The 14,975-nt window shown below is 39.7% G+C and overlaps 1 protein-coding gene across 1 annotated transcript in view; it reads right to left on the reverse strand.

Moving 5' to 3' along the window:
- Window positions 1-921: 921 nt before the first annotated feature.
- The window catches only part of LOC109039068 (arylsulfatase B), a 56,926-nt gene continuing 42,872 nt past the window's right edge, over window positions 922-14,975 (reverse strand). Inside the window, 7 exon segments of the mRNA XM_019054398.2 lie at window positions 922-4,040; window positions 6,120-6,173; window positions 8,199-8,291; window positions 8,294-8,410; window positions 12,032-12,190; window positions 12,774-12,909; window positions 13,948-14,105. Of these exon segments, the coding sequence (XP_018909943.2) occupies window positions 3,481-4,040; window positions 6,120-6,173; window positions 8,199-8,291; window positions 8,294-8,410; window positions 12,032-12,190; window positions 12,774-12,909; window positions 13,948-14,105 (1,277 nt within the window). The 3' untranslated portion in view covers window positions 922-3,480.

Genomic DNA, 14,975 nt, shown 5'->3' on the forward strand with positions numbered 1-14,975 from the left:
CCGCGCGGTCAGCAGCGGGCGGCGCGCGGCGGCGTGAAACGCATAGCGCCTACAAGACTGCATGAATACTTCACGCATTGCGCCAAACATAGTGCGGTCAGCGCGGCGCGATGACAGAAGTTAAAATTATTAAACCACATTTATGTTTGTTCTTTCATAATTTTTTCGTTCATTTCATATAAATGGAAGACTTTGTTGACACAGAGATAGGTTTACGGAACCTTTTCGTGCCAAGTTCTATGAACTTTTGCTAGTAGTGTTGACAGGGCTTTCGCAAAAAAATGTGTCCAACACGAGTAAACGCGTTTTATGCACCCCTCCCCCTCCGGCACGTTCACTTGATGGTTTTTATTGATGATTCAAAACAAATGAAAAGGGGGCGGCAAAGTACAGGCGGCTCATGGGCGGCAAGTAAGTAAATCCAGCCCTGTCATCTATTGGAATAAATTCCCATCTTACTCATTGTGAAAGAATCTGTCCTTATATGAATTAATTATTATATAATATTCTTAATCCAAACCAAATTTTATGTTGTTTGGAGGTCTATCCTGTTTTATGGCTTCGCCATACCAGGTGACTCCTCAACTGTACACGTGGGATTGTTGGGCTCTCTATGCGTGAGGGGCCCTTGCACTTACTTAAGCAGCGTGTGATTCTGGCCTAACTAACTTCAGGGGCCTTCACACATAAAGAGGGGAGGCTCTTCTAGTTGAGGAGTCATCTATTACGACGAGGCCATAAAACAGGGTAAACCTCTAATGTCATGAAAAGATCGTTTCGAATAAATGGTTTCTTTGATAGTGAATAAATAAGCTACGCCAGGAAGAACAAACGGCACCCCCTATTACTATTTTAAGGACGCGCAGTCTAATTCTTCACAATAATATTAAACCTCGTTCAAGATGAAAAATAAAAGTCAAATTATGATAAAAATACAAGTTTTAATACTAAAAGTTTTATATTGTTGGACATAAAAGTTGAAAAATTTGAAATCTCTTGAGGAAAAGATGAGAGGAAACATCATTAGAGGGGAACAAATATCTTACGCTTAATACGTAGAGCGCGAGAGCTTATAAATGCCCATTTAGGAAGTAAAGGGAAATCTTGGTCTGTTGGTTTGTGTCTTACGCAAACGCGCAAAGGAAGACAAATGAAAAGAGTTTAAATTGAGCCTGAAACCTCCAGAGGGTGATTTGGGAAAGTTATTCTCTTAATTTGCTCGTATTTATGCAACTCATTCTAGTAGTCTTTAATTTGAGGTCTTTGAAAACTATCTTTCAAATATTAAAAATGTGCAGGAAGTATAATGCAATCCTCAATAATAATATGATGAGACCAAATATTGATAATTTGCAGTTTTGACCTGTGCTCCACAAAACAAAAAATTATAATGACATTTTATTCTAAGCCTAGATATATAAATTAAATCACAGATACAGCGTATAAATAAAACCCTTATCAATTGGATGAATAAATAAATAATAAATTTAATCATCGAGACATAAAGTTAAGGACGGTGTCATGAAGAAGTCAATCTCCCCTCTGCATTCACATGACGAGCTGGGGTTAGTTTCAATTCTATGTTTTAGTTTCTTCGTAACGATCAGATGCATTTCTGGAACGTACAATAAAAACAGTAAACTGGGAATACCACGCCAAACAGTTTCAATTAGGTACACAATTGTGAATTAATCAAACGGATCATAAACCCGAGACATTGGAACTTTTAGAAGGGACTGTCCCACCAGATTAAAAAGATCGATGCTGGTTCGTATCATTGAATATAGTCAGCAACTGTTGAACAACTCTTTCTCTCGTTTCTATCATCATAATAATTCCACTAAAGTTCTTACAACCAGGTTAAAATGGTCGTTAAGATATTCTACATGATTGGCGGTAGTTATCCGCAATTAGTCTGGGCAACCAACGAAAAAGGTTCCAGATTCCTAATTTATTCATCTTAAAAATGGTATCACTTAGAATTATTGGATGACTCGGGAGTAAAGGCATTACTGTTCCCTAAGACATTGGCGTAACATTTGGCAGGAAGGAGCATAAGTCCTCCACTTTCTTAAGGGGAATTGGGAAAATTAAGAACCAATAGTAATCAAGCCTGCAGACGGGGGGGGGGGGGGGACATATTTAAAAGTGAAAAGGAACACATTTTTTTTGCCTCTTTCCTCTTATTTTCCCCGCCCTCACAATAATTCCATAGACGTGCGTTGCTCGCAAACTGAAATTCGTTCCAAATCAGTACCCATACGTGGCGTCATGTCAAAATTTTAATATGGATTCCGTTTTCAATTTAAGCAGGGTGTGAATGAGCAGATTTGTTAGATTTACATTAAAACTTGTTACCAAGTAAGTATAGCCTTCAGAAATGCATTCATATCATCTTCCAATATAGGACTCTCGTGAAACCTTTCTTCCATCTATTCCGTATACCCGTTTAATTTAAAATGGCACTTGTCAAGAACAGATCTAGAAAACCGATGCCTATGTCCCATATAAGTTTCGGTGTATAATCAAACTGGATTCAAGCAAATCAGACCCAAACCAGATATGACTCCTTTGAATTTGTTGCTGCCTTGCTCTCCTACAAAGAAACTTTATCACGGAGAAAAAAAACCTGGAGGGTAAAAACTAGCCTTCGGTTTACATGGTACTCCAAAATTCATCGCTCCTCTGACCTAAGGGCGTATCTAGTCCAGTCCACGTGAGCCCTGTATTACGTATAAACCCATGTATTCTGGAGCTCATGCAATAATCCAGACACGCCATTATGTCAGAGGGATGACGAATTTTAGGCCCAAGCAATCGAATTATTTGATCGTAGAACCCGAACTTTGGTTCAAATGAATGAGGTAGTCGGCAGGGGGTAAGTGCAAATCAAAGTTCTTACTACAGTCCGCGTAACGAGAGGTGACGGCTGAGGTGCGGGGCTAATTGTCTAGTCCAGTTCTATTATTGAAGTGTCGAAGCGCAATACCTGCTCTTCAACCCTTCAACAATACTGCCGTGCTAAGGAAAACCGCGGTATGAACCTTCGGACGTTGCCCAATTTCCTCTGACAAATCATGTATATCCGGGAAAATTTCTGAATATTTTTCCCCCAGTTCTTCTTAGAATTTTGTTCGTAATTCGATCTGAAGTGTCTGAAAATTTGGATGAAAAGTATTCATAACTCTCTTCAAAAATGAGCATTTTATCGGAGGAAATTTAGCCACTCCCGAACGTTGATACGGTGTTTTTCTTTAGCACGGCAGAATTGGACTAGGCGGGTCAACTAGCTTTGCCCCTCAGTCGCCATTTTTTGTGAAACGGACTCTAATAAGAACATTAATAGTTCAATCTCCCAAAAAATTCGGTTTCTTCAATCGAAACATTGGTGCGCTAAATGATCTGAAGTCATTTTCTCCGTGTGCTATGAACAATAGGCGAACGCTAGATCTGTCCCTGAGTCACAAAAATGCAGGCTCTTCACGTGACGACAGAGCCTTTCTGGAAGTCCTCCGTCTCCCGCTTGAGTCCGAAGGTGAAGCTGCGGAACTTCCTGGGCGACGAATACTGATCGGAAGGAACGAGGGCGTACGGGGCGACGAACTTGACGGCGAGGATGAGCCCCAGGACGCAGAGGACAGCGACGACGGCGGCGAAGAGAACGACGACCTTGAGGTCCGGCTTGGGCGGTGTGACTTGGACCTGGTTGAGCTGGTCGAGGGCGTCGTGCCAGTTGGTCCAGGTGTCGTTCCAGTTGTGCGGGTCGGCGAGGGGGTCGCTCGGCTTGTTGAGCGGCGCCCTGGCGGTCTTCCGGAGCTCGGCCACCCTCTCCTCGAGGATGCGCACGAGGTCCGGCTCGGCCGCGGCCAGGTTGGTCCGCTCGCAGGGGTCCGCGGCGATGTTGAAGAGGCAGGCGGACTTGGTGGCGTCGCACTCGCGGGGCGCCATCGACTCGTTGCACCGGACCTCGGCGGCGGCGCGCAGGGCCAGGACCCCGCGCGCCGTCAGCAGGCGCAGCTCGTCCTCGAACTTCGGGAAGTCTGCAATCAAGAAAATGACCAAGTTATTTGGGGGTCCTGTGAAAGGTTGGCGACAAGGGTTGAGGAGGAGATCAGAAGGTGCCAATGGAGATGTTGCATGTGTGAGGAATTTGCGATTTGACTGTTCATTCTAATGTGAAAGTTCGCGAGAAACACGATGGTACCACTGGTTTTCTCTGGAATCAACTCCAAGGCTAAAAAAAGCTCTCAAGTTGAGGCCAGATGGAGGGGATATCCCACGCTATCCTTGGAGTCCACCTCTACATCAAGACAAACTCTCCATGCAAAGATTGAGAGCAAATACATTGGCAGGGTTCCCTTGTTTTCAGTTTTAGAGTCCCCAAATAAAGTGGCAGCCTTGTTAATGTATTTGCTCCCTATCTTTGCATGGAGAGTTTGTCTTGATTTAGAGGTAGACTCTCAGGATAGCGTGGGATATCCCCTCAATTTTGGCCTCAACTTGAGAACTTTTTTGAGCTTGGGAGTTGATTTCAGAGAACTCCAGTGGCACCATCGTGTTTCTCGCAAACTTTTACATAAAAATCAATAGTCAAATTGCAAATTCCTCACACATGCAACATCTCCATTGCCTGATGATCTCTGGGAGGATAGGGGGCAATGACGATCGGGCGTCGCAGGGCGCGAGGCTGCGCTGTGAAAGTGGCTTAATGTGTGTATAGTTGGGGGTAAGAATAACGTATCCTAGCAGTGACCTAGGCAAGGGGGGAGGGGGTCCAGACCCCTTGGACCCACACAAAACAATGTAAATTTACCGTCACGGACCCCTCCCCCCTTACAGAATTCCTAGCTACCACACATGTATCCTAGTATTGAGGGTTGCAGGCTGTTGCCAAATGGATCCGTTGTTAGGTGCCCACGTATAGCGTTCCATGAATATATATCACTTTCAATATCCTACGGATTCGTTCTCGCTCTCACTCTCGTATTTTTCTCTGCCTTTTCTAGAAATATATCAAAGGCTGTGTAGGGATCAAAGTTTTTGGAAGGTTAAGTGCCGGGGATGGAGATAGGGAAGTTTTCATTGGCTCTTGATGAGTCTGTTACACCCAAGAGATACAGCCTTAAGAACAGACTATTATGGTGTTAAATGGTTTAAAAATCAATTTAAGATGGTCTTATTAAAAAAGTCTGAAATTCACGCCTTTAGCTTTGCATACACTTTTCAAATTTCCCGCGTCTGGGGGCAATTTCTAGTCACCGTATCTGGAAGCAAGCAAAGGAAACCGCGGTAGCTTCCGGCAACTTGCAAACTTGGGGAGTCTGAGGGACACGGTGAACCTCTATTTATTACGTGTCATCTTCCCTTTTTGAATCAAAATCGAATCCTAATATTTATTCAATTTTGCACATAAATTCTCAAGGATGTCTATAGTCGTCACGTGATATTTTTAAGCTTAGAGAGAGTGAAAAAGTCATATTATCCCCCGCAAAACATATTGAAAGCATTTATTTACAGCGAAAACACACAGAGAAAAACACACACGTATACAGAGAAAAAGGCTTACAATTAGAGTTCGACCATCGATCGAAACAAGGATACAAGACCCATAATTATAACTTTTTTAAACGCAAGCATCATTTTACTTGAAAAGAGTGATAGAGGAATGTGAACATGAAGGTTGAATGAGGATGAGCGTTGGGTGAAGGGAGTGAAAGGGAATGAAAGGGCCGGGCTGGAAAGTAGAGGCACATTTTTGTAGTCTCCCGATCACAAATCTCGACATCCAAGGAAAATTTTACAGGAAGTAGTTAAAAGCGGCACTTAAACCGATTTTACTCGTTGAAAAATGTGCATGGGGAAATCCTTGATTTTTTTGTGCCATTAAATTGAAAAATTAAGGTCTCAAATCCAAATTTTGATCAAAATATATTTAGAATTTCCACAAGTATCTCAAACACCCAGAAAACAGAAATCCTAGATACAACAGAGCATAGAATGGTACCAACCACCGCACCGTGAAGTAACAACACAAAAATGTGAAACATACACCGAAAAAGTGCGAAATAAAGGAACGACCTGAGAGTAACCGAGAGAACCCTTGAATCTGTGGTACTCACCCAACGTACAAATGCGCCACGCAAGTTTATTTGTAGTGTAGCTGGTGCAATTTCCTGTTGACAAGGAAGTTAGCGCTTAGAATAAATGACCTAGATGATGACTATTGCTATTTTATGAGTTAATAAATGCTAATGGAATGAAAGTAAGCGATGACGAAATGAGTATCGTATCTTAGTATTAGTGTATACTACCTACTGTTTACTATCTACGATTCACTATCTACTGCCTACTATCAACTAGCTACCATCTACTATATACTATGTAATCTCGAACACTACTATCCACTATTTGCTATCTACTAACAACTTTCTAATATTACCATCTACTATTTACTATATACTGCACTCCCTCCTACTGTCCACTGATTACTGTTCATAAATACGTAACGCTTCAGGAGAAGAGAAGGCTAAGGAGAGCTTTACCATATTTATTTTTTACCCGTTAAAGAATTGGGACTTATTTCACCAAAGCGTTACGAGGGAGTTCAGGACGGGGAGGGGGTCGACAAATCCAAAATTTTGCGTTAAGTACGAATCTTATGAACTGCCCTTTTTTGCTTTCATGCAACGCTATGCAATAAAGGGTCAAGGTCAAACCCATGTTTCTGCAGCGGTTTAATTTATCGTTGAGTAAGAACGAAGCCCTTGTAAAACCTTCTGTCCAGTTTTTAATACTGGTCCTGGTCACTCTAAGCTGCGATGAGTCGAGGTGATATTCGTAAGATCTGAAACACAACTTCAGCGGACTCTAAAGTTTAATTTCGGCCAAGTTAAGGCTTACTCTGCGCCGCCGTATGAGTAATTTAAGTCGCGAGACGCATATTTGAATCAATGTCGAATTGTTGCCAAATTGCTACAGCGCAAGATTGGGTCTTCGCCTAAAATACGGGATTTTTCCTCAAGATCCGGCACGATTGCCCGACCAAACGAGAGGATTAATTACGGATGGCGAGTCATTCGCCAATGTCCTCAAACCCATCTGCCATCTGTTTACCTGCAGCGTGTTCCATTTCAGTGGACCGTCAAGTCATGACGTCATTTAGACTATTTCGGAGACAGAAGTAGAAATGAAGGCAAAGAAAAAAAACCCTCATTTTCGAAAACTGAAGGGAAGAAGAGGTAATTTGCTCACAATATCATGTACAATAATTACAATGAAATAAAAGTGAAGTTGATTTAACATTCTGGATGTAAAAAAAGTGTGCGAGAACTTACAAAATGCAATATCAAGATGTAAAACTAACTGCCATAGCGGGTAATTCAGCATTCTGTGAGTTCTCACACACTTTTTTTACATCCAGAATGTTAAATCAACTTCGCTTATTTCTCTGTGCATGATTTTTCTTACAGGAGGATCCATTTTTCAAAATCGAGGTATACACATACTGAGATTCATTAAATCGCCAGAGCATTTAAATTCCATTAACATCTTCGTATTTTTATGGAATGAACGTCTTGGGAGGGAACCCAGTCGAATGGGTAAAAATCAAAAAAGGATACGTCATGGTCTTATGGTGATGCGTACCTTGCAATTAATGCTTTGAAATTGCTTTAGAAAATTATTTCTTTTATTTGGATTGTCGTTCGTATATATTGGGATAGAGACTTCACGATTCGTTTAATTTTTTTTTTTTAAATATATATTAACTTTGATAATGATGTAAGATTTATCATGTTCAGCGGTACCTAAAACTACAATTATTTCAATGATTTTGTGTTTAGTCAGTTTAAATCACAGTTTGATCATGAGAGCTGTACTTTCAATAAAACTGCACGTGCAGTTTATTAAAATCTACTTAAAGTATCACCGTATTCAGTAAAAGTAGGATTCCTGGAAGCTCCAACAAATTATCTTAAGTTCAGACATGCTGTAAAATGTAAATTATTAAATTGTTTCAATGGGATATATTTGTACATGTTTCATTCTTGCTCTCAAAAACTGTCTCTGAATCTAAAACATGGTAATAGGGTGTAGCTTTCACGATGCTTTTATAGAATGCACATATAATCTTAAACAATGAAGGGCAGAGTTTGAGGTCCCATAGGGTAATGACATGGTGTAAAGCCAATCAAGTTTACCGTAATTAGCGTTGGCAGCAACAGAATTTATTGCGTTCAGTCGCATCTCTTTGGTTTTGATCTGCTGTTTAGTAACAAATCCTCCAAAGCTGCACCTGTTTTTGAGTGTAGTACTGCGGTGACGTCATAACTCCTCACTTCATCGTCAGTTAAGTTGTTTGACCGCCCTGATTCACCGTACCACGAGTCAGTCCTGCCCTTTGAAACAGATCCTAAAAAAACAAAAGTCCAGTGTTTAGAATCATTGCAGAGCCTAAACTAAATAGCGCAACATTAGAAAATGAGGTTTCAATTTACTTTCTTGATGTATTCCTAAAAAAAAATGAAAGAGAATAAAGTTCACCTTTTACATACGTTTCAAACGTGTTTCATGTAAAAAAAGGCACGGTTTTAAAACATGGTCTCCCTATAGGATGGTAAAATTCATGTGCCAAAATTTCGATGCATATGTTCCACAATAGCTTATTTTATGCAGTCATTGGCTCCTTACTTTGGCAGATGTAGTGATTTAAGAGTAAAGAAAGTGTATTTCGTTTTCAAAGAATATTACATGTTAAAATTCGATGAAAATCTTTTTCAATGCATCTGAACTTCCTAAATGTCTGACGACTCCATGACGAAGCGATGCATCGATATGTCTGGTGGCTTTAGAGGAGCCTTCAACTTAACGCGTCGCACTGGGCAACAGACGTATTTGTAATAGTTATTGCATCACTCGATAATGAAGGGGCCAATGACAATGACGATTCCAATTGTAAAACGATACCATTAATACTATCTTGAGAGCTCTTCCTCTGAAGAGGGAAATTTAAAAAAATTGCTATATCGATGACAGGTAATTCTTGAATATATCAAGCCAGAAAAATTTGATAAGAGGGAGGTGCAAATGAAAAAGAAAAAAAGAAGGGCTCTGATTTTTCCATACGTAGCACTGAGCGTTATAAACGTATCGAATGAAATAAATCTCGTCATTTATTTTTTCAAAAGGTATATAAAGCAGGAAAGCAAATTTAAGACTAAATTTACCGTCTAGAATACAAAAAAAGGCTTTCCTGCAAAATGCAAGGATGCAGGGGACGATCTGAATTTTCAAGAATCCGGTTTTTCATGCGAAACGATCAGAGGTTTAGTTTGAGCAAATATTTGTTTAGATCTAAATTTGCTTTTTCACTGTAAAATACAGCAGTGCAAACGTATTTATTGCGTTTCCAAACGAAACCGTTGTCGCGAAGTAATTAATCACTGGTCATTGATCGTCCGAGACGCAAATAACTTGCATGCATAATTGCATAGTCAAAACAACCCTTACACTGTTGTGTGACTGGTATGCATATTTGTGACGATGCAGTCTAATGCCGTGTTTACTATGTTTTAATGATTTGAAACATCCGTAGCAGTGCAAATTATGATACAGAGTTTCCATCCAGCAATTTATCATATTAACGGTCAAGCTCACTCGGTGATTAAGAAGTGCAACTACGAGTAATTATGAAGTTTCAAGAACTAATTTTTCAAATGTTTAGGGATCCTAAGCTCAATTATTCCATAAAATCAAAATTTTTGTGTTCAACAGGGTCTTTTATTTATAGTAAGGTATCAGAACCATGCCAAATCTGTAACAATTATTTTCTAATGGCACGAAACCATTCACTCTGATGAACCGGCATAGTAATCGTAACTAGCTCACAAAAGAGCGACATGTCTACAAAAGATCTGAAAGGTTCATCTCATTTAACCATATTCCTTCAGTGGATTTTAAATCCAAGAAAATACGAACATTACAGTCGAGACTAAATTTATCAGTCCTCGAAAGGTTCGCACCAACAGGGTCACGGTTTTATTGTTTTGTTTGTTTGTTTTTGAGACTTAAAAAAATTCTACACAATCTAAAATTTCCCAAGGGAACGATAAATCTGATAATACTAATAATACGATCTGATCTGATCTGATAATACTACCGTACGCAGATTTCATCGGACGGTGATATATGTAGCAACATTATGGCTGAAATTGTTTATTTGAAAATGCTCACGGTAAGCAAAATACTTTTGTTACACCCTGTGTAAAGAACCAATACTGAAAGCATTGCGCGGTAATCAGTACTTAGGAGGGACGATGTCCTTGCCCGCAGACGGTCTTTTACAACACCACAGTGCAGTGGTTCCGCACAGAATGATTGATACATCGGCATCGGCCGACTGATTGATTGATTGTTGCCGACGATCGGTTCGCCGATCCTAATCCTCCACGATCATTGTTGCATTTCAAGCCACAGTACTTCCTCACACGCGATTTACTGGTCATTTGGTGAGGAAAGTGTTCGCGAGGCTGCTTCAAGTGATAGAAACTACATATAGAGACTAGCCCGGGCACTGAACTAAGCTCCATTGTATTCCACGAGGTAAAGATTCTAGTTCAGAAAGTTGTACCTTTGAGTGACTTGAAGGAAACTCTAGTTTCGTATTAATCGGTGACCAGAATTAAATAACCTGCATGTATAGTGCACAGAATAGGTAGCCAATTAAGGGTTTCTGAGGAGTCATTTCTCATTAATGAACACTGGAAAAAGAAACACACTGGATCTAAAGTCCAGACTCTTGAAAACATTGACAAGAAAAAATACTCTTGATTCAATTAGATTTTTGCTTAAATCAAAAGGAAATCCGCTCAAATTAAGAGGCTTGGTTCTTGATTTAAGCAAAAATACGATGGAATCAAGAGTATTTTTTCTTGTTGATGTTTCTAAGAGTCTGGACTCTAGATCCAATGTGTTTTTTTTTTTTTTTTTTTTTTTTCCATTGAAAGCTATTTTGATGGACTTACATGAAGCTTCCGTGTGGTCCTTATAAATGGAGACCGCGTATTGAGTGCATACTCAGTGATTTATGAAAACTGACACGATTCAAACTACTCGCAGAAGGAGAGCTGAGTCAAAAAATTCTGAATATTAGCCGGTTATAAAGACACAATGACTCGTTAGTTTGCGAAAAAATCATCGAATTTTCAATTGCGAGGTGGTAGAAATGTGCGATAAAAAGTGTAGTAGACTTGTTTTCTATTCATGCGTTTAAGTCTCCAAACTTGCAAAATTTATTAACTAATCGCAGTGGCGAGGCGTGAATGATTGATCATCGATGTTTCCTCATGAAGCTGTGGTAAAAAATCGGTTATTCAGGTGCTCGGTGCGAACAACCTATTTATTGATCCTTTTCCATTGGTTTAAATGGCAAATTACTTGATTTACCGCAAGGCGCAAAGCACGCCACGCCACTGTTGGCACTATACGTGGGAGCTCTCTACTAATCAACTCACTGCTACAGGAAAAAGTAGCAGAAGTTAACCACGTCCAGGTTTGTAACTACTCATTTTCATTCTAGACTGTCGTTATGTTTATGCCTTAAAGTTGCCATAAGTAAAAATTGCGAGATGTTATAACTTTCTCTCCATGAAGGCATGCATTCTAAAATATTCGGTTGCTAAAACGAAAAATCTGATCATATGTGTGATTCAAATTTTACCTATTCAAGCCGCTACTTCAGCTGTTGCGACAGAAGATTCAAAATAGGTTAATTTACCTTAAAAAATAACGAATTGCAAAATTAAGCGTGAAACAATTTGAACATCATACGTTTTGGAAATTTCTGCCGATTTAACTTCACTCAAATCGTCACAAACGCTGGAAATAAGATTTTCTGCCACTATTTCTGCACACAATTGTGTTTATAAAGCCTGTTGCATTTGCTAGTAGTATATTTGTTAGCCACATGCAATATACACAAACTTGTTTTGATCTTTATTAAACAGTTGTATATGCTCGTACAAAAATTGTTTACCTTTGACGTATTTCCAAGGGCCAGAACGGAGGGCAGAATAAACCTCCCCAATATCGTCAATATTGTGAAGAAGCTCGGTTCTTGGTGAAGGTAAATCTTCTGAAAGGGCCCTCCACATGTCCACTCCGTCCAGATCTTTCGGCAAAGAAGTCTCTAATCCTATTTGAATAAAAAAACACGATGGATTTATTCAAAATATCTAAAAGTAAGACAATGACAAATCAATGGCAAAATTCCAAAAACGCAAATAAAAAATTATGGTGTGACAGTACAAGCATGTCATTGCATTTTTCGCTATGGTTATAGAAACTGCATGTGTCATTTCTTTCGAGTGATGACTATTTCTTAAATCAGGATATACTAAATTAGAATAAGTCGTAGATTTGAATGAGTGCATGAATCATGTATCGGATTATCAGATCTGATATGTAATTTATAGACCAATTTGAACCTATGGCATCGAAATAATTGAAAGAAAAGGATCGTCAGAGACATCAGTAGAACCTAATTTTTTCGCACATTTCATGAATTTCAAGTGGCGATAGTAACATCTCAATAAATCCTCATAAACAAATTCAACGATTTTGGCACGAAACAAAACTTGAGGGCAGTTCACATACAACCTTTCAATTTTTTTTTATTTTACTCATCATCGTATTTAATTTTTTAGTTTGCCACTGTTTTAGAATATACAGCATCTTTTTCTAGGTCATTAGAAATTCTAATAATATATGTATCTAACCTGCTGCAGAGTGTAGCGTTGGCAGCCAGTCTGCAATGTGCATTAGCTGATTGGCTACCCTGCTTCGTTTCTTGATCAACGGGCTCCAAACGGCTGCAACTCCTCTGACTCCACCCTCATAAGGTGTCTCTTTGATCTAAAAACAACGTAAGTTCATCATTTCAAGAAAGTTCCAGCGAGTTCATCAAGAAAGTCCAAAAAGTCAAAATCTGGAGGTTCCAGCTACACTGTTACACATCGTGCTAAAGAATAGCTGACGGTATGTGCTGTATCGTACATTGCAGAGTCAATAATTGAAGGCGAACTGACACGACACATATGGACTGCGAAAGTACTCAACTCGTTCGCGGTGTTTCAAACTTTATTTTATCAAAAAAGAACAAACAGTGCTACTGCTTGAAATTTTTTGGTCGTAGGATCTACACTTAAGACGAAGATTAGGTGGAAGATACCATGATAATGCCACAAAAATAGGAAAAATATGTAATCAATGCTAAAATAAGCAACGAAATAGCTGGTAAGTTTCAATGTGGTTTCAACTCCATTGGTTTTTCATTTATTTGATTTTATTATTTGTTGTATACATAAAGTGCACTCTCATGAGATCTTGCGTTGTTTGGTAAATCTTCGCGTTACCTTTATTTTACGGTTAAATGATAGATTCTCAGGGAAAAATAGGTATGTGTGTAAAGTGCTTTCAGGCGCGATTGATCCATTTTTTTTTTTTAAATAAACTTCAACTTGAAATTAGTACTTCAGCAAAATATCGCTCAACATCTTCAGATTCTCTTGAAGTTTCGCCATAGACTCACCTAAACCAGCAGAAATGGACATCGTTTATGAGGAATGCAGCACAGTGGTACATTTTTGCTGTGCTCAGAAACGACGCACAGTGGGTCGAGTTAATGGGAGAGGTCGGACAAATTTGGAAACTTTAAAAGCTTATGACTCCGTTTAAACAAAACTTTGAGATTTTAAAAGTGGTTCCATTGGTTTCCTTGTGAAATTTCCTTCCAGAAGCACCCCCTTTAAAATGTGACGAATTAAACATGAAAATTTGCAGTTTTAGTCAAACATTTCATGTCCGACCTCTCTGATTGACTCGATCCACTGTGCGACGTATCTACCACTGATTTCTCAACCAAATTCATGGTTATTTGGAAAGTATACTCACCCCTCTGAGCGGGTAGTTGGAGCCCCGGTTGGAGTGGAGTCCGTAGGTGGGTGCCCCGTTGTCCGACATGAAAATGATAATCGAGTTGTCCAACATGTCGCGCGAGCGCAGTGCACTCACCACCTCCCCCACCGACTGGTCCAGTTTTGACACCATCGCTGCAACGAGGAAAGTCGTGACATAACTAAATGCCGTAACAACGTCCAGCCGGACACCCAGTTTCGCCAAAGTGCGTTTATGAGTCGGGAGTTTATGACCACCCGAATTATCAGCGCAACACTTTTACAGCCTCAGCGATAACGCTAGGACTTACACGCAGAACAGAGTGTATATGGATTAGAATTGAAGGTTTCGGATCCGTGGGATATCTATGCGTGTATCAAAAGTAATGGAATTTAAAATGTACGGGAGCGACATACGTAACGGCAGTAGGTCAGTTGCTCTAGTCACAGAATCCTTCGCTCCTCTGACGTAAGGGCGTATATCAATTTCGAGCCCTGGTTTCCGTACAAATCTATGCTTTCTATGTCTCATGCGGGAATCGAGGTACACCCTTACGCCACAGGACCTACGAACCGTGTTCCGATCGCTCAGTTTTTCAGTAGAGCAAAAATAATAAGTTCAGTCCAACCGCAAATCCTTCACATCAGATATATTTAAGAAAGGGAGATAGGTTTTGTAAAAAAAAACTACAGGATGACTGGCGTCATTCAATACGCCACTTCATACCATAGCTATTTCGGAGTAAAACGACAGTTGCAGAAACCAAGAATACAAATATTAGGACTAACATTCACCAGGTATGGGGTCTTAGCTTGAAAATCTCAAAATCGAGCTATTGATATTAGATTATGTAGGAGTGATTTAGGAACATTCGGGAAAATACCAAGTCGAATGAGAAGTATGGTGGTTTGAATTGCGCAGTTCAGAACCATTATTTCGAGAATGCGCTATTTAAACTATTCAGGTATGTCCAGGAAATGAAACCGCTGAACTATAGTGCAACCTTACGACCTATCTTCGTACAA

Source organism: Bemisia tabaci, chromosome 4 (genome assembly GCF_918797505.1).
Source record: "Bemisia tabaci chromosome 4, PGI_BMITA_v3".
NCBI lineage: Eukaryota > Metazoa > Arthropoda > Insecta > Hemiptera > Aleyrodidae > Bemisia > Bemisia tabaci.